The sequence below is a fragment of the Gorilla gorilla genome, chromosome 16 (genome assembly GCF_029281585.2).
Source record: "Gorilla gorilla gorilla isolate KB3781 chromosome 16, NHGRI_mGorGor1-v2.1_pri, whole genome shotgun sequence".
NCBI lineage: Eukaryota > Metazoa > Chordata > Mammalia > Primates > Hominidae > Gorilla > Gorilla gorilla.
Genome location: NC_073240.2, coordinates 68952368 through 68973839, shown reverse-complemented (window position 1 = coordinate 68973839; position 21472 = coordinate 68952368). Strand labels below are relative to the sequence as shown.

Below are 21472 nucleotides of genomic sequence, written 5' to 3'. Positions count from 1 at the left end.
GTATAAAACAAACAACATATGTAAGTAAACAGTACATCTATTTTAATCTCACCATGATAGGGAAAGAAAACTAACACTTCTTAAAACACCTACTGTGTGTCAAGCAGTCTTAGGTGTTCTCATGAACAGTAATTCATTTAATCCTGACCAAAAAGCTGCTGAGATGATCATAAACCTGTTTTTATGGATGAGGATACTGAAGTACAGAGAAGTAAAAGAACTTGCCCTAATTTTGCAATTTTCAAGTAACAAACCTAGAATTTAAACCCAGGTCTGTCTTGGATTTAATATTACCTATACTTGAAGCTAAAGAATTTGAGGCACTGACATGAAAGAATACTGTTAAGACTAAGTATAAGCCAAAGACAATAAGGTGTCAAAGCTATAAACCATATTTAGTAGGTAACAGATATATCTAAAATAGTATCTATTTTTTTTTTAAATGACAAATGAGATGGGCTTCCTAATTTATACCTTTTAACCTTTCTCTATGCCTTCAATTAGCTCTTGAAAAGATTGTACTTGGGCCATTATCACAACAAGCAGAGGGAATATTAAAGAAGGTTTTCAAACAGAAGCTGCTGGTTTGGCAAATGAACAGATGAATATCCATTACCAGCAGACAGACTACCCAGAGATGACAGAGGTAGAAGGGGACAAAAAAAAAAAAAAAAAAAAAACCCAAAACCAAAAAAAACCAGTTAATCGACAAGCTAAGACTAAGTGAAGGGTACATGGTTGGGTAACAGAAAGAAAAGACGGCTGAGGTTCATGAAGGGTAGGAAGATCTAAATGAGAAGGATCACTTTCTATTTGGTGCTGGGATCAAGAGGAAGATCAAGAGACTTGAAGTAAAAGGAAAAATAATTGCTGCCATCTTGTATTTTATAGCTACACACATTTTTCAAAGCATTCTTAACGTACACTGCCTACTTCATTTAAACTTTGCACAAGGCCTATTAAGACACAGGTAGGATAGGTATTTTTCTAAGTGAAGGGCTGATGAAACTGAGGCACAAAAAGATTATGCAATCTGCTCATGATTAGGCAACTGCTTGATGACAGAGCAGACACTAGAAACCAAAGGGAAAGGGTGGGAATATTAAGACATGGAACTTAATGCACTCCCCTCTTTTGACAGAAAATATACTACAATACTCTCTGGAAGGTCATATTTTTATTTAAAGTTCGGAAAGCTATCTGTGTTTACATGCTACACATTTTCTGAGAGGGAGGAAAAAGAAGTGTCAAAAAAGCTAATTTACCTTCATTAATAAATTTCACATTAATGAGGAACAAGTAACATTAAAACTTTCCCAGCCGGGAGCAGTGGCTTATGACTGTAATCCCAGCACTTTGGGAGGCTGAGGCGGGTAGGTCACGAGGTCAGGAGATCGGGACCATCCTGGCTAACGTGGTAAAACCCCGTCTCTACTAAAAATACAAAAAACTAGCCGGGTGTGGTGGCGCGCGCCTGTAGTCCCAGCTACTTGGGAGCCTGGGGCAGGAGAATGGCGTGAGCCTGGGAGGCGGAGCTTGCAGTGAGCCAAGATGGCGCCACTGCACTCCAGCCTGGGTGACAGAGCAAGACTCTGTCTCCCCCCACCAAAAAAAAAAAAAAAAATTTCCTAAATTTTAGAGCATACAACATACTAATCTGATATAGCATTGACAAGCTTTATTTGTTTATTTATTTATTTAATTTGAGACAGAGTCTCGCTCTGTCACCCAGGCCGGAGTGCAGTGGCGCAATCTCGGCTCCCTGCAACCTCCACCTCCCGGGTTCAAGTGATTCTCCTGCCTCAGCATCCCAAGTAGCTGGGACTACAAGTGTGCACCACCATATCTAGCTAATTTGTGTGTGTGTGTGTTTTGTTTTTTTGTTTTTTGTTTTTTTTAGTAGAGATGGGGTTTCACTATGTTGGCTAGGCTGGTCTTGAACTCCTGACCTCAAGTGATCCGCCTGCCTCAGCCTCCCAAAGTGCTTGGATTACAGGCATGAGTCACCGGGCCCAACTGAAAAGCTTCTTTTAGAAAAAAATCTTATTCGCCATTATTATTTACTTGCTTAATGCTTCAAGTATGACAGAAACTGGAGAAATGCTAATTAACAATGTGAAACTATGTATTGACAACTTGAATCTTCAGAACTTGGAATTACCCTAAGGCTTTATATAAATATTTAAGAAGAGATCAAGCAGAAACTGCAACAAGTTCAGTGAAAAGGTATGCTCACTCTAGTTGAAACATGTAACCAAATAGAAAAATAAAATAAAATAAAAGCAGCAAAAAGAATGTGGTACTAACAAATGTCACTTGTACTGGTAATATAAAATGAAATTTTTACATCATATGAAAGACGTTCAGCAGCAAAAAAAAACCCCACCAAAGCTTAATAGTGACAGAGATTCTTTTCTAGGTAGACAGTATTTTATTGTTCCTGCTAATCCTTCAAATACTAATTCCAACTACTGATATATATTATATTATATATTATATTATACTGATAGTTTTATTGCTTTTTCAAAAGTCTTAAAAATTATTTGTCAAGTTCACGAGATACTTTTTCTATAATTGAAATATACTCTATTCATTATGTGCCCCTTACACTAGTACAAGTTGAGTATCCCTGATCCGAAATGCTTGGGACTATAAGTATTTTGGACTCTGAATTTTTTTTTTCTTCCAGATTTTGGAATATCTGCATTATACTTACCAGTTCAGCATCCCTAATCTGAAAATCTGAAGTCTGAAATGCTCAAACAAGTATCTCCTTTGAGCATCCTGTTTTGAATTTTAGAGCATCTTGTGTTTCAGATTTTCAGATTAGGAATACTCAACCTACATCTAAATAATTTCTCTACAAATAATGAGAGTTTAATAAATGCTAAAAGCAGTGATTACCCTGAGGTAGAGCAAGAAGTTACAATATAACTCACTTACTTCTTTCAGGCGCTATACTAGCTCTCCTATTTATTTCATTTGAAAAGACACAGTTGCAACATTTCTCACTGGCAACTAATTATACAAAAGTATCTGCAAAATAGTAAGATATTCTACATGAACTATTCAGAATATCTTCACAAGCTGAATTAAAACAGTAATTTAAAAACAATCTATTAAGTTATTTTCTGGGCTTTGGAAAATAATGCTGATTTAGTGTTTTACTTCCCCAGAAAAATGTCTTCAAATCTTTGTAGTTGGAAGCCTTCCTATGGAAGAGTATTTCCCCACTCCTCTAGTGCTTTTTATCAGCGGCCATATTCCCCTCCTCTCCTACAGTTTCAGACTTCTTTCCTATTTCACCAAAAACACTCCCCTTCTTCCTTGGTGAGCTATTCTTTTCATACACAAAAACAAAACATTTTCAAAACTTTCCCCAAAAAGGAGGAAAAAGGGAACTCCAAGGTACACTAGAAATAAAATATTTAAAAGGATTTTAAAAACCTAATGGTGACACATGAGTTAAAGGAAAAAAACATAACCCTGAGAGATGTCAAAAAGAATTTTGATATAATTCAAAATCCATTTCTAAAAAAAATCCAGTAAGAGAAATATAGAAATACATTATTGATATAATATTCTATCAAAATTAATAGCAACATTATAATAATGTTGTAACAGTAGCAGTATTCTCATTAACATAAGGAGCAAGTCAAATATGTCCACTAGTGCCTGCATTGTTTAACGCTGTTTACAAAGTTCTAGGTAGTAGAACAAGAAATAAATGACAAAAGTATTAGGGTAATATAATTTATATGACATACCTAAAACTCAAAACTGTCAACATAGAAATACCAATAAATCATCTAAAAAGCTAATAGAACCAATATATGAATTTAGCTATGAAATAAATATTAAAATAACTAGTTTTTAAGTAAACCAACAATAAATACTTTGAAAATATAACAGAAAAAAAGATCTCTTTTTATAATAGCAGTAATAATAACAACCAACATAGGAATTAGCAAAAAACATGCAGGAATTGTAGGAAACCTATTAAATTGCTGAGGAACATAAAAGAAGATTTGAAAATACAGTTCCTAGAATGGTTATATTAAATACTGTAAATAAATTCTCCCTAACTTAATCTATAACTTTAAAGAAATCTCATCCAAATTCTCAGAAAGATGTGCAAATGGGGTACAGGAGCGAGGAAAAGAAATGTGATAAAGTAATTCTACTTTATCTGGAAGAAAGAATGTTAAAAAAAAAAAAAAAAAAAGTAATGCAGGAGAATCAATGTCAGCCCTGCCAGTGTGGTTCCAATAACCACCAATATGCAGATGACTCACACATTTTTTCCCTCTAGCCCAAATGTATCCTTTAAGCCTATCTGCCCCACTGCCTATTCAGGATGTCTCACAGGCATTTCAAACTCAAAAGTTTCAAAAGTAAATTCATAATTTTCTCCATCTTGTCCTCCAATGCCCATTCTTCAAAGTAAAACAAAACAAAACAAACAAAACAAAACACACCCACACTCAGTCCTTTTCCAGTGTTTCCTCTATCTCAGCAGCAATATCATTTGCCTAGCCACCCACCCAGAAACCAAAGACTCATCAGTCACATCTCCCTTTCTCTTAGCCCTCGACTTTCAATTCATCACTCAATCCTGCAGATGTCCCTACTTACCTCCATTTCTATCGCCACCACTCTAGACAAAGATACCATTTCACTAATACTTCCACAAGAGCTGGCTCCTAAGAGATGTCCTTCTGCACGATTCTGGCCTCCATTTAAACTATTTACCACTCCAAGGAGTGATCTTTTCTAAAAAGAAATACAGCACTATAAACTTTCTGCTTAAAAAGAGAAAATCCTGGCCAGGCACAGTGGCTCATGCCTGTAATCACACACTTTGGGAGGCCACGGCAGGTGGATCACAAGGTCAGGAGTTCAAGACCAGCCTGGCCAAGATGGTGAAACCCCATCTCTACTAAAAATACAAAAATTAGCCAGGTGCAGTGGCAGGTGCCTGTAATCCCAGCTACTTGGGAGGCTGTGGCAGGAGAATCGCTTGAACCCAGGGGATGGAGGTTGCAATGAGCCGAGATTGTGCCACTGTACTCCAGCCTGGGCAAGAGTGAGACTCAGTCTCAAAAAAAGAAAAAGAAAAAGAAAATCCTTAACTTTAACATTACCTACAATGCCCTGAATGGTTTAGTCCTATCTTACCCCTCTAGCCACATCTCATATACCACTCTTCCCCATTCTCTGCACTCTAGTCAGTGAATCCCTCTCAGCTTCTTGTAAAAACCAGGCTCACTCCTACCACTGGGCTGTTGTGTGGGTAGTTTCCTCTGAACCTTTCACCTGATTGCAACTCTTTTCTCAGCTCTTGGCTCAGTCACTGCTTCCTCAGGGAAGCCCTCCCTGACTGCTCTCTCGTTCAAAGTGCCCTTTGATACACTGTAAAATCACCATGTGCTTCTCTTTTATAGTACTTATAAGTAAGTTCACATTCTTTGTATGTGTCCACCAGGCCCCCACATCACAGGCCTCATGAAAATGAACTTTTTTCCCTCCCTATGGTACTGCCAGTTTTGAGTATAGTAGATGACACATGGTAAGCATTCAATAAATTTCAAATGAACTGGTGGATACATATGAGTTCATATCATGAAAATTGTCCCAAAAAAGAATGTTAGACTAAGAAACAACATAGAAAAAGATCAGAAACACACTCAGGATATGTAAAAATTAAATATATAACAATGGTGGCTTCAGAATCAACATTTATTTAGTTAACAGTGTTAGAACCAGCTATTTAAAAAGTGAAAGAAAGCAATTTTTACCTCACATCACACATATATTTAATATGAACTAAATATTTAAAGGTAAAATATGAAACCTTAGAAGTCTAGAAGAAAATAAACAAATAATTCCATAGCTTGGGAAGGGCAGATAGGCAAAGCATGATGGAGACGAGAAAAGACTATATAAAGGAAATAACTGGTTAAGTTTTGGCTACACGAAAACTTTGTGTAGCCAATATTAAATAATATTAATAATATTCTGCATATTAAATAACATAAAAATAAAAGGCCAACAAACTGGAAACAAATATTTGTAACATGAAACAGAGAGTTAAGTTTTACTATATGAAGATCTCATAATCAATAACAAAAACAGCAATAGAGAAACAGACACGGATACAGTTTTAAAATGTAATCACAAATATAAAACATTCAATCTCAGTAATAATGAAAAAAGTACTAATTAAAACACAGTGGTGGCATTATTTACCTAACAGAATTGGTAAAAATTTCAAAGAAGATAATAGTGTTAACGAGCACGCAAATAACACTGAAAGTCAGAGAATAAATTTCTACAACATCTTTGGAGAAGGTAATCTGTCAATGTACACAAAATTTCTTAAAATTCTGTAGGCTCTTTGACTCAGCAATCCCACTTCTGAGAATTTACCCTAAGGAAATTATCATATGCATGCAAAGTTATAACTACTAAGATGGTCTTCAAAATGTTCTTTGACATACTAATGAATCAATCAATAAATCAAGTAACAGGCTCAATAGTAGGGAACAGGCAAATTTATGGCATACTCATATTGGAATATGATATCATCACTTAAAATAATGCAGAAGAACATGTGATGATACAGGAGGACATTTATGATCAATTGTGGAGTAAAAGGGCCAGGTTATAAAACACTGGATACTTCATAATCCCATTTTTCAAATGGAAACATGTTGAAAACTCATTGTAAGACAAAAATAAATCCTTTTGCAGCTCATTTTACATAATTTACATATAAATTCAGGTAGGCATGGTGATTAACCCCTCCTTATAATACAAAAATCTGGTAGAAACAAAAATTTACTTACTCTTCCAATTTCTGCAGTCCAAGAAACAACAATCGTGTTTGGTACTGTTGTGGACAGTCGGACAAGTGAGGTGATATTAATTGGTCGGCTGGGTCGCTTTGGTTCCACGCCATTTTTTGTAGGTGGAAGGTAACCCTAAAAATGAAATGTAATTTATTTATAATTATTTCCACAATCATTTTGACTTCCATTCCTTAAGAAAAAACCCCCTACAAACTGCATACTAGAAAATATGAATGTTTTCATTAAAAAGTAGAGAAGCAAACATTTACAAGTTTCTTGTGTTATTATTTTTCCAAACAACCTTATACTCTCCTTATAGTAAACCTGAGAAAACTATTAGTGATGAAAATTCAAAATCTCTTAAATTCAAAAATCAGGATGAATTCATAACAAGCTTAGATAGGTACATGAGTAGTATTTCAAGGGCACCAAAAACAGTCCTCACCTTTACCTCCTGTTTAAGACACAGCATTCTTCAAATCTCCATTCTACCACAGGCTTATAGACTCACATGAACACAGCTGAGATTTTGTTGAAAAAACTTCGCCCCAAAATCCAGTACAACACTAAAGCTACCATACCCAACTCCAAATCCTATGTCTCCAAAGCTAATGTCACTGCTGCTAACTGTACATAGTTGGTACAAGTGTTTCACCCAGTCAATGAATATATATCCAAAATAAAAATGTTTTCTTAAGGAAAAACTATGATTTAACAACAGCTGTGATGACTTATTTGATAGTTATGTTGGCAATGAATTTTAAAAAATAGCTTTTAGGACTTACTGGAAGGCTGCAAGGTTTTGTATTCACTTTCACACAAAGATTGGGTGGGAAGTGATCTTCTTGTGGACAACTGGTTTCTGATAAACAAAACCTAAACAATAAAGGACAACTTTAATTTCCTTTATTAAAGGATGACTTCATTAGTATTATTGTTCAATAGATAAATTTAAAAGATGGTAAATTTAAAAACAACCAAAGGGGAAAACTATAAAAACTGGACTTTTCACCCTATTAATAAGTATATGTAAATAGGCTTAAAATAATTCTGTCAATGTAGAGTTGTGGTAATCATGACTATCACCCTGTAGTTGTCTTTGTGATATTGCCAATTATTTGGTTAAGCATGTTCTGAGAAGCACTAGTTTCTTCAGTGATTAACAGATGTTAAAAGAAAAAAAGAAAGACTCGTTAGTCAAATAAAATTAAGAAATTCTGAATCAAAACAATTAAATTAAGCTTCCTTAATACAGAACTTTTCAGAGCTTTTAATAGGCTAATAAGCATTATAAATCTCTAAGAGGAAGACCTAGCACCTGTATGCAGTATTTTCCAAATTTATTTGCCTATGAAACACTCTTCTGGTTCTTAGCAGGAAATACTGAGAATGCTTTTAAGTCCATCCCCAGGATCAGTAAGCCAAAGTACTCCTTATTTTTTGAGAAGTGAAGATATTGAATATTATTTGTGTTATATCCACATAAATTTAGAATACTATTTTAGAAACTTATAAAAATATTTCTAAATTAAATGCACAGTCTTTTGGAAACATCAAGGATAGATACATAATTCGTAAATTCTCAGTCTATTCACTCTTATTACTATTTTGCTATTTAAGGCATTTATTCTTTATTAGTACCTATTCTCAATATATACCTAAGGCTCACTGCACTGTTATAGAATGCTAATAGCACCCCTGAGTTACATAGTAGGGAGAACCCTATCTCCGAAATCTGTGAAATATTCCTCATGTGCAAACAACTCCTCTCAACACCTGCGGTATGGGGTCTTAACCTGCTGGCCATGAAATCTGAGTACGGGGATAGTGCACAATATAAAACAATTTTATATGTAAATTATTTTGAGTACATATACATGTTCAGTTTTATAGGGAAACCATTCACAGCTTCTATCAAATTCTCAAAGGGATCAGGGATCCATAAAAAAGTTAAGATTTACTGATCTACAAAGATTTTCTAGAAATATACTTAGCAAACAGATGTCAAAGCTCACAGGACCACTCCTAACCCCAGCAGAACCTTCCATTACAGGCTAATTCTTTAGGCTGCAATAGTTAAAAGGATGTCACAGTTTTTAAATAATTATTCCAATGCAGTGATCAATTTAAAACATGGACCCTGGCTGCCTGAACCCTTTCCTGTAGGAAAAGAGTAATTTAAATGACAAGACAGTGTCTATTCAACTAATCTAAATCACCCTAATGAACTGAAGAGAAAAAAGAAAAAAACGAATAGCAGAAAGTTTCTGTGAAGTGGTTCGTGGGGCAGAGAGGAGGGAGTGGAGCACGGAGGCACAACATAAATGAAAACAGACTTAGGTGTTTAATAAAGAAAACTTGGATCCTAATTCTCAACTAATTATTTTTATGCTTTAGATAAACATTTCTAATTAGGATAGCAGATAGGCGTACACTCCTAACTTAAATAATACACTATGGTTGCAGACCTAGCAACGTGGGGCAGGGAGAGAGATGAACTGTTTTATTAAAACACAAAGAACCACCTAACAATTACCAAATATAACACAACATGGTTCTTTTTTTTTTTTTCCCCAAGTCCTGGAGATACATTTCAATTAAAATAGCAGTCATCAAGATACCCTTGGAATCTCTGAATTATAGCTGATCTATCTAGACAACCTTACTTCAAAATGTGGACCACACCTGTTGCTGCTTTAAAGAATGTATGTATATTAATATAAAATACTTAGTAACTAGATCTTTTATTCTAAAGCTATGGTTTTTAAACTTTATTTTAGTCTTGGGATCCTGTCTTTAAGCAAAAATTAACCCAGAGTCAAACATGCAAAACAGATAAAAGAAGCCCCACTTTGGTTCTGACTGTGTATGCGTTTAGGAGAGAAGAGGAGGATGGCAGAAGAGTATGAACCCCTAAGGGTGGCTCCATGCAACAAGTTTGAAAACCACTGATTTAAAGGATAATGTCAAGTATCAGCACAAGCAAAATGTAAACTGTTGAGGCAGGAAGTAAAGAAGACTACAGCAATACATAATTAACTATGGAGACATCTTATTTTTGTCCTTTAATTTCTTCAGTCATTATCACAATCTGGCCGACATAAAATATACCTTTTATACAGAATCATCTTCAGCAGTGCCTTCCAAAACTGAAACTTAGATTATCACTAGTCTACTGCAGTAAGGTCCTGTCATGCTGTTTTATGGTATAAAAGTTATTAAGTATAGTCATATCCTCTTGAGAATCTTCAACTCAACTTTCGACTTCAACTCTGCTTTCTCACTGTTTTTACCTTATTATTTCAAAGCTTAGATGAGAGGTTTTCACATGGTTCCATGAAGTGCTGAACAGGCGTTTTAGATTAATCCCTTTTTTAGCCTCCTAGTGTATTTGTAACTTGTACATACAACTTAGTATCTGATTATTGAGACAAGGCTATCTGTTTGATTTATCCTCCTGACAATTAAGGGAAAACAGCTTACTGAGGAAAACAACTGTCTTATATTTTCTCTTCCATCCCTATTGCAACAGTGTGGACATTTAAGTTGGTAAATCGAATAATAAAGCATAATATGATGGTTTATATAAGGGAGATATATATATGTATATAAAAGGGAGATATATAAGGGAGAGAAATAATACAAAATATTTCTTAGACATTCTAAGATAAATGAATGGGCTAAGAAAAGAAACTCAATAAGGGGCTGTGAATCCATGTTGGAAAATTTCCCATTAGTCTTTGAAAATTTTTAAGAGATGTCTCAAATGGATCCTAAATTAGAGCATATTTAAATTATTTAAAATACAGAACAAAACAAATTAGAATATTTTGATGTTTGTTAGTCCATGACATACTGTAGACTTAAGTACTAATTCCTTATCCACAGTACTTTGCCTCTTATGGAGATAAGGCCCATGCTTTCATAAAACTTGATATGATATTGTAAGATATCATTAGCTGGAGCTTCTCAACCAACTGAGGGCAATCAAATATGGTTAGATATATAGAACATGACTTGCTATATTGAAATCTAAACTGGGGGGTGGGCGGGCAGGGGAAAAATCTAAATTGGATGAAAATTAGAATATCTCATAACAGGAGAATGTTTTCCCTCACCCAAATATCTAAACCCAATATTTTCAATACACTTATTGAAAAATCAGGTAGATTTCCTCTTATTCCTTAAAATTTTTTTTCCATTTCCCCTTCCTGATAAGGAATATTATCTTTTAAACTTTGAATATATCCTATAGTCAGCACTGTACCTTAACTGGACCTGTACTGTGAAAAGGAATATTATCTTTTAAACTTTGAATATATCCTATAGTCAGCACTGTACCTTAACTGGACCTGTACTGTGAAGTCACATTTGGTCCCAGAAATATCCCTAGAAGAGATAGAATAGGAATTACAATTACTTTTAAAGTATTTGCATGAAAGTTCATTCAAAGACATTGTTACTCCAGAAAAGTTTTTCAAATTATCATAAATACAACTGTTCTTAGAGTAACTAACACACTATATTTTCATTACTAATATTTGCATCACACAAATACTAACTCACCAATCACTGTTTTTTAAAATCATTTATTATAGACTACTGGATTCAAAGGTCAAACTTCAAGTTACACTTGACGACAACTTACATGGAACTACTGATTTGCTGCACTTGTTGTGGTGTCAAGGCAAATGCAAAACAGGTTTCTCGAAAGCGCTGACTGTTGTCTGATGCTAAAGAAGACAAGAATTATACTTTCAATTACCTTTAAATTCGCCAGTAAAGACAAAAGCAAAAAAAACCCACACATGTCTTTAATTAACTGGTATATATTCTAGAGTTTAGATAACAAGGCAATTAAAGCACTGAAAAATAAGAAATACACTAATTGTAACATAACAAACAGAAATAGAAACAAAAATGGCTAATTCCAGAATAACATATCAGGATTCAAATTCAGACAATACATAATCAAAGAAAGACTAAGGAAAATTTATCTAATCATATAAATGTTTGCATCTAAAGAGCACACTTGTATAAAAACATACGAATTTTATTTAAAATAGAATGATATAAACCCATTTAAAGAGACATGGTTTCTGGAAGAAGTAACAAACATACCCACCTTGAGAGCTAGACAGGTGAGATGACATTTGGTTTATAAAGTAAATTAAGAATTTTATCATCTCCTGTTTAACTCTACCATGCAAGTTTTATACAATAAATATCACATACAGTTTTTCTCCTAATCTTAGATGAGTTCAAAATTTGCTTATTGTCACTAACTCAAAGAAGGAAAAGAGTTGTAAAAAACAGAAGAGAATTAAGGAAGGAAGGAAGGGAGGGGAAGAGAGGTGGGAAGAAAGAGAAACGCATGCAAGCAGGTAGGTAAGCACAGTCAGACTAGAGCAGGGGTTCTAAAGTATGCCGTTATGAGCAACAATAGTTCCATTAAACTTTTTGTTTGCTTTTTTAAGAGACAGGGTCTTGCTCTGTTGCCCAGGCTGCAGTACAGTGGCACCATTATAGCACAAACTCAAACCCCTGGGCTCAAAGTGATCCTCCTGCCTCACCCTTCTGAGTAGGTAAGACTACAGGCATGCATCACCACATCCATTGGCTTTTAGTACATGTTAGATACATTTTTTTTTAAAACAGTGGTTAATATCCCTTTTGCTCACTAATGAGTCCTCAGTGCTTGGCACAAAGAAGCACTGAATACTATTTATTTGTTGAATGAGTAAAGGAATACAAAATTTTAAGAAATAGCAGATTAAACTATTTATACTACTTTTCCAGGGTAATTTTCTAGAAGAAAATGATCACTAAGAGTTATTATTAAGAAACTATCGGCTTCTGGGGCACTTAAGGCCTGCGATGAATAAGCAGCTGAAGTTAGCTGTTTCAATCTCTTGCTTAAACTGAGTTTGATCATACTTGCAAGAAACACTTCCTTTACAACTTCCAACCAAACTGCAATATGTCACGTCAAAAAGTTGATACCAAACGTATCATTAAGAGAAAGAAATAGAAAAGAGCACTGTTGATCTAGAATTCTATCTCAACATTAACAGTATCTTTAAAAGGCTAGGTCTGCTTTCTGCTTTATGTGTTCTAGGATGGCTTTTTCTTAAAGAATCTATCACCAAGGAGCAGTCACTAACAGAAAAAGTTGTCTTAATTGCGAAACATCAACCTGGCAATGCCAATAACTAAGGCCCAGAATGTAGAAAATCAGCTAACATTTCCCTCTGTCAGGCAATGCAAGTAACTAACTTCTTTGCTTCTTAGAGGATGTATCTCTATCAAGATTTTAGTCCAGTAGACAGCCTAATTTAAATCTTTGGCTCTATTTTTAAAAAGTGCTAAAATAATTTCTCAAGTCCAAAAATTCATATTACTCTCTAGGCAAAATTTCAGATGCATTTTAGAATATATGACTACAGTAAGTTTTGGATATATATAGGTTTAGAAAGAGAAGATATAACTAAAATAACGAGGCTATTTCTTATGTCACAAATAAAAATCAGGTTTCTTACTTAATAATAGCCCCTACTTCCATCTCCATTTATATATACATTGTAATGCTCATGGGGTTGCTACTATTTATCTAGAATAGCACCTTTCACACTTTGTAGTTTTTGGGCTTAATTGCTGTTACAAATGACAGTGAAGTCTATAGTTTGTGTTTTAGATAAAACTATTTAAAAACCTTTCTGAAAGTGAAGTAAGCTACCATTAGCCCTTTCAAAAAAATTCTGGACAAAAAGAATTACAGAATCTTCATACTGAAATGAGTCTTACAAAATCATCCAAAACAATGACCTCCAATATTGGGGGTATACATTTCCATGGGTACAAAAGACAATCCACAGGGATACAGAAAAAAGTATCTATCTGCAAAACAAAGTTTTATAAAGATGAGATTTTACATAAAACCTGAAATCTAATTTATAAAAAAACTAAAATGTTATATAAAATCTTAATCTTTTTAAACTCTTATTTTTCCTATAGGTTAAAAAAATTAACTGACAAATAATAATTATACATATTAATGGGGTTCACAGTGATGTTTTGACACATACAGTATATAGCGATCAGATCAAGGGAATTAGCACACACATCATCCCAAATGTTTACCATTTCTTTGTACTGGGAATGTCCTGTATGCTTTACAACATACGAGTACAATAGTTTATGTATAAGCTACATATATAGTATGTACAAGTACTTTGCTAAGAGGTACTTATGATCAAATAAGTTTGCAGATCATTGATCTAGAGTTCAACCTTCCTTCCAACCTTTCCATTCATTCTCTGTTTGAACCCTTTTAGACATGTGTGAGATGTGGCCTTTACTTTGTCAGGCAAACGATGACTGGTGATGAACAGTTTAATTGTAAAAATGCTTGCAGCCCAACAGAGAGTAGTAGAATATTGTAGAAAGGGACAAGATTACACAGACCTGGATTCCAAACCGGTTTTGCCACTTACGTGCCATGTGACCTTGGGTATTCATTCACTCTGAATCTTTCTTCCAATATTTAAACACAGAAACATACACGCTCTGATAGGATTATTTTGAAGAATGTAAATGAGTAACATATTGAAAACAACCAATAATTTCCTTTTCTTCTCACTTTTCTCGTTACCACTATACTGAGTCAAAATATATGAGGCCGTAACTTCCACCCACTGATGCCACACAGCACTGAACTAATCTCACCATCCAGTGACAGCCATTCTTCAAATATTTGAAGAGACTTAATATGCCCCTCCCTTTCCAATGACTCTTCCCACTGTATTTTAGTAAAGATTTCAGAATTACTCACTGTCCAAATCTTCCTCCTCCAGACGTACCCCAGGTTGTTACACCCTTATTAAAGTGACAGAACTGGCTGGGCATGGTGGCTCACGCCTGTAATCCCAGCACTTTGGGAGACCGAGGCGGGCAGATCATCTGAGGTCAGGAGTTCAAGATCAGCCAGGCCAACATGGTGAAACCCTGTCTCTACCAAAAATACAAACATTAGCCAGGTGTAGTGGCATGCGCCTGTAATCCCAGCTACGTGGGAGGCTGAGGCAGGAGAACAGTTTGAACCTGGGAGGCAGAGGTTGCAGTGAGCCGAGATCGCCGCACTGCACTCCAGCCTGGGCAACAAGAGTGAAACTCCATCTCATTCATTCATTCATAAATAAATAAATAAAGTGACAGAACTGGACAGCACTGTCACAGCACATATTATTTGTTCAAAATATGTGTTGCCCTTCTGTAATGGCCTATCCCAATGGGAGGATAATGTTCAGGGCCATGGACATTACCCTTGGTCAATGAAATAGGAGTGGTAGTGTACCACTTTCAAGCAGTTCAAGAGGCACCTAAGGTTTTACTATCTTTGTTTCCCCTCTGCCTTGATCCCAGAGCAAACAAAACATATAGCAGAGTCACAGTCTACAGCTAGTTAAGTAACATAAGTGGGAAAGAAGCTTTATTTCTTTGGTTATTTTTTCTTTCTTTTTTAGAGACAGGGTCTTGCCCTGTTCCCAGGCTAGAGTGCAGTGGCATGATCATAGCTCACTGCAGCCTCAAACTCCTGTGCTCAAGCAATCCTCCTGCCTCAGCCTCTACAGTAGCTGGCACTACAATAGTGGGTGCCACCATGCCCGACTAATTTTTTTTATTTTTTATTTTGTAGAGATGAGGTCTTGCTGTGTTGCCCAGGCTGAACTGGAATGCCTGGCCTCAAGAATCCTTCCACTTTGGCCTCCCAAAGTCCTGGGATTACACGCCCACATCTTCTTTAGTTGTTTGTAATAGTTGTTAGCCATTGAGATCTAAGGTTGCTTCTAAGTTGATTGATATATTCTTCCACACGTGATGTCAGTAGAACACTACTTTCATTAACTACTTTCTAGTAGTTAATCCATACAATAATCATGAAGACAATGTTATCAGACCATTTTTCAGATGAAGAAATTGAGGTTCAGAGTAATTACTAACTTGTCAAGCCTTCAAATTTGTAAGTAGAAAACTCAGAACTGGAACTCAATCTCTACATCTCCTGCCTCCAAAGTCCGTGTTCCTCTCATAACATAGGTTTATTAGCTCTCTTGATCTCGGTGCTGTACTTCTACCAGTGCAGCCTTGCATTACACTGGATCACAGAAAATCGGAAAAGAATTACCTATTATCCTCTTATTGTAACTGCTTATGACTTTTATCTATTTCCTTCCAGTAATTCTCATATCAAACTATAGATACAATACGAAAGCTTGCTTTAAAAAAATTACCCTTATTACATTTTCAATTGCAGTCTCTATTACCATTTTTAATTACTGTATTCTCTCAGGGGACATATGAACATTTTAATTACTCCCCTGATTAGTCATTTAGGTTATTTCTAGTTTTTCACTATTTGAAACAACTCTGTGGATATTTTTGGGCTTAAAGGTTTGTTTTTTGGAAGGGGGGCAGGTTATTATTTTATTTGGATCAATTCCCAGATGTGAGATTTCAGGGTCAAAAAGTATGAAGATTTTTATGAATCCTGACACACCGCAAGAGTGCTTTTCAAATGGTTGTTTTACATATAAGACCATCAGCAATTTATGCATCTAGTGATTACACTCTGGCCAGCATGGGAGTTGCTGCTAATTTAATGAATGGATCCTGGTAACTCTTGAGAAGTTTAATTCGCAACTAAAATATTTCCATGTTTTGTTATTTGCTGAATTTCCTATTTAACTAATTGTCCAATCTTGTCCTATGCCTATTTATGTATTTGCATAAGAGTTTCATATACAAGAATATTAAAACCTTGGAAATTTGCTACAAATATTTCCTCCAGTCTGCTACAATTTTTTAAATTTCATTTGGGCTACATTTTTAGATGATATAAAAGATTTTTATGTGGTCCAATCTGTCAACAATCTCCTTTTAAATTCTTCTGCTAATTCTGAACTTAGCTGTTCCTTTGCATAAATTCAATAAATACACAATTAATTTTTTGGCTTATTGTTTCTATGTAATTATTTAATATATCTGGAATTTTAGTTCATATTTTAAAAATCTAAATTTCAGTACTCCAAATTGCTTACTGTTAACACTAACACCATTTGTTAAATAAACTTTCCCTTCCCTATGGATATGTGTGCTTCTTTTATCACATATTAAATCCTTATGTCCTGTATGTTTCATTCTGGACCACGTTCCCAATTACCTTTTTTATCCTGGTGCTGGTACTCTATTTTTTGTTATAGCTTCACTGTTTCATTATCTTATAGTTAGGTTTTTCTCTATCCATTTTTTTTAATTCATCTAGATGAATTTCCAAATCTTTTTGTTACGATTTTTAAAGCTCAATAGTATTTTAAATAGAATTACAATAAACCTATGAATTATTTTCAGAGCTGATATATTTACATCTTTAACCTTCCTGTCTTGGACTATTGCACCTGTGTCCATTTATTCATATCTTCAAGGCTTTATTTCTATCATAGATTAGTTACACTGTTCCCATTAATGTCATTCTTAGTAAAATACCTACCAATAGAAGAATGATTGAATAAACATTCATAGAATACCCTAAAACCAAAGAAAGAATGAAGATTATTTCTATGTGTTGGTATGGGAGTGATCTCTCTAAGACACATCATTAAAGCGACAACGACAAGATTAAAAAAATACAGTATGCTACTTTCTGTGTAAGAGAGGAAGTAATAATACACAAAGCTACTGGCTTTTTTCGGGGGGGAAAAAAAAAAGAAAAGAAAACCAGAAGGATAAACTGAAATTAATTAAAAATGATTACCTATGAGAGACAGAGAATGGGATAAGAAATAGGAAGAATTTTAATAGTTTTCTAATTAATTTTTACTTTTAAATCAAATTCAAAAGATAAAATTGAGCAAAAATGAGTATTTCTAACTTTTTAATATTTATATTTTGCATGGACTCTCATTTTGGTTGTTATTCAAAGTGGTTATTACATAATTTCAGTTTTTGTTCTTCTAAGCTCTATTTTGCCATTCAAATTGAACTTAACCCTAGTTTTATAGCCAATTCCTTAGGATTTGCAGATAAACCTTCCCTTAACCACAAGTAAGGAAAAATTTAATTTTCCTTTCTAACATTTTATACCTCTAGTTCTAATTCATGTCTTATTATATAGGTCAGAACTTTTACAAGAATATTTGTAGATCTTCCAGGGTGACTTCTTTGCTGTAAAATTTGATGTACCTTTAACATTGTAGTTTCCTTTTTTTTTTTTAGAGACAGAGTCTCACTCTGTCACCCAGGCTGGAGTGCAGTGGTGCCATCTCAGCTCACTGCAACCTCCGCCTCCCGGGTTCAAGTGATTCTCCTGCCTCAGCCTCCCGAGTAGCTGAGACTACAGGCGAGGGCCACCATGTCCTGATTTTTTGTATTTTTAGTAGAGACGGAGTATCACCGTGTTAGCAAGGATGGTCTCAATCTCCTGATCCGCCCGCCTCAGCCTACCAAAGTGCTCGGATTACAGGTGTGAGCCACCATGCCCGTCCAACACTGTAGTTTTTAACAATCACCAGCAAAGCTGCTTCAAAACATACATGTCTGGGAGTTTAGCCCCCACTGGGAATAATTCTGATGCACCTCCATTATTAGTAACTACCTCTAGGGTTCTTCTTTCTTTTTTTCTTTTTTCTTTTTTCTTTTTTTTTTTTTAGAGGAGGTTTTGCCACATTTCCCAGGCTGGTCTCAAACTCCTGAACTCAGACAATCCACTTGCCTTGGCTTCCCAAAGTGCTGGGATTACAGGTATGAGCCACCACGCCCAGCCTAGGATTTTTTTTTTTAAACCAATAAATAAATACCCAGCAATCCCACTTCTAGGTATTTACCCGAAAGATTTGAAAACAGTATGTCAAAGAGATGTCTACACTTCCATGTTCATTGCAGCACTATTCAAAATACCAAGTACAGAATCAACCTAATAGTTCATCAACAGATGAATGGATAAAGAAAATGTGGTCCTAAATAAGTATACATAATGGAAAAGCATTCAGCCTTAAAACAGAGAGATTCTGTCATTTGTGACAAACATGAATGGAATTAGACAATACTATGCTTATTAAGTGAAATTAGCCAAATACAGAAAGACAAATACTGCATGCTCTCACTTATATGTGGAATCTAAAACAATCAAACTCATAGAAACAAAGAGTAGAATGGTGGTTACCAGATATGGTTAGAAGATAGGAGAAATAAGTTTTTTTTTTTTTAAATAAGATCTTATTGCACAACACAGTGAACATAGCTAGTAACATTTCAAAATTGCTGAGAGTAAATTTCAAATGTTCTCATCACCTAAAAAATGTAAAATATTTGTGGAAATTGATTAACATATCAGCTTGATACATTAGTTGATTCAAGCATTTCACATGGTAGTCGAAGATCATAACATCACTCTGTGCCCCATAAATATATACATCTATAATTTTTCAATAAATAAATATAAAGCTGTCTGTTGACTATAAAGATTCCCTATAATGTTAAAGAACACTTTTTCTACTTCTTTTTTAAAAAATTATTAATGGGCATTTAATTTTATGAAACCTTTTAAAGTTTCTATTTAAACTCCAAATAAGCTAATGGATTCTTGGAGTCAGAAGTCCGTGTGCTTACCCCAGTTCTGTCATTCAGTAATTCTGTGACCTTGGGCACACTGTCTGACCTTTCCATGCTTCAATTTCTTCATCTAGGTAATATAACCCTAGAGAAACCTTAGAATTATTTTGATAACTAAATAAAAATATAAAACCACTTATAACAGTGCCTACCTAACCCAAAGTAAGCAGTCAATAAATGTTAGCTATTATTACATCTGATGAATTAATATATTTCTTAATACTGAACTATTTATGACTTCTGGATACAGGATACACCTCTATCAAGGTTTTAGTCCAGTAGCCTTAGCCTAATTTAAATCTTATTATTCCTCCAATATTCTGATAAATTCTACCAGTTAATATTTTAAGGAACACAACTATATTCAAAAAGTGAAACTGAATGATAGGTTTTTTTTTTTTTTAAAGTGTTACCTTTGTTTCTTTGTATTCCTCTTTGGCCTGCTTACTTTTTAATAACTGAGAACATTTTGTAGTATACAGAAATTGTTTATTCCTCAAAAAAAGTTCTGAAGAATTTACCAGCAAATGTATCAAACCCAGAGTTTTTCTTTTTTTAAAATGTAGTTCTTTGATAATATTGTCAAGTTATCAGTATATCACATTTTATACATTATTTTCACTGCATATACATGTAGAAAAAAACATTTGGAATGTTTAATATATCTGGAAACTTCATAGAGGTTTCTGAAATTTATTAACATATAACTGTGTTAATGTATCGCTCCTAATATTTATATACATATATTTCTTCTATGTGATTTAAATCTACTTTCTATGGTTGATTTTGTTTAATCAGATCTGCAAGAAGCTTATATATTTTGCCTCTTTCATAAGCCTTTTTCTTTTTAGGTTTATTTATTAATTCCACCTTTTTTCCTATTTTTTAAAAATCTTTATTTTTAATTTTTTGTGGGTATACAGGTGTACATATTTATGGGGTATATGAAATGTTTTGATACAGGCATGCAATGCGTAATAAACTATTTTTTCTAGTTTTGTACGGTGAAATATTGCTTTCCCCCCCTCAAAATGAACATATCTTTTTTATTTCTAATTATAGAAAATATGCAATACTCACTGTAAAAAACAAAAATTAAAACCACAAGAGATTACAAAATAAAAGTCTACCCCATAATCTAGCTGCTTCCCCACAGGATGAAGAAAACCCCTGAACATTATGAAAAATTTGGTATACAACTATAGGGACTTATAAGCACACATAAATCTATGTAAGTGTGTGTGTGTGTGTGTGTGTGTGTGTGTGTGTGTGTAAATACAATTATTTTGCAATCTGCTTTTTCATTAAGATTTTAAGTTTTGAGGACATGTTTTCATTTCAACATATACATAAATTATCTAATCCACTTCAATGTCTGCAAAGTATCCACTATATAAACACAATTTAAAAATAATTTTTACCTTTATCTTTAATATACTACTTCTATTTTTCTTAAATTTTATACTAAATTCTTGGTTCTTCATCTTTTTAAATGATAAAAGCATGCAATGTTTTCCTTTGGCTTTTCATTAATGCCTTATTTTCATAATCTATTTTTTTAATGTTATTTTAAAAATCTTTGTTTTAGTATACTCACAACAACAACTTTTATAGTTTCTGCTGTTTTGAATTAGCTATTATGTTTACGGTCAAGTATATATATAGCTTTATAAATATTGCAGACACTTGAAAAGTAACTGGGCCAGGTGCAGTGGCTCAGGTCTGTCAACCCAGTGCTTTGGGTGGCTGAGGCAGAAGGATCACTTGAGGCCAGGAATTTGAGACCGCCTGGGCAATATAGTGAGACCCTGTCTCTACAAAAAATAACTTTAAAATATCAGCCAGGTGTGGTGGTATGTGCCTACAGTCCTAGTTACTCAGGAGGGTGAGGTGGGAAGGACTGCTTGAGCCCTGTAGTTCAAGGTTACAGTGAAAAATGATCGTACCACTGCATT

The 21472-nt window shown here is 34.4% G+C and overlaps 1 protein-coding gene across 5 annotated transcripts in view; it reads right to left on the bottom strand.

The window, feature by feature from the left end:
- Window positions 1–21472, bottom strand: part of PIAS1 (protein inhibitor of activated STAT 1) — a 220401-nt gene that overhangs the window by 38054 nt on the left and 160875 nt on the right. For all 5 annotated transcript variants that reach the window (XM_055362712.2, XM_019010734.4, XM_055362714.2 and 2 more), the window contains exons 3-6: window positions 11500–11584; window positions 11193–11240; window positions 7637–7727; window positions 6849–6983 (exon numbers count right to left, since the gene is read on the bottom strand). In XM_055362712.2, the coding sequence (XP_055218687.1) occupies window positions 6849–6983; window positions 7637–7727; window positions 11193–11240; window positions 11500–11584 (359 nt within the window). The remainder of the gene's footprint in view (window positions 1–6848; window positions 6984–7636; window positions 7728–11192; window positions 11241–11499; window positions 11585–21472) is intronic.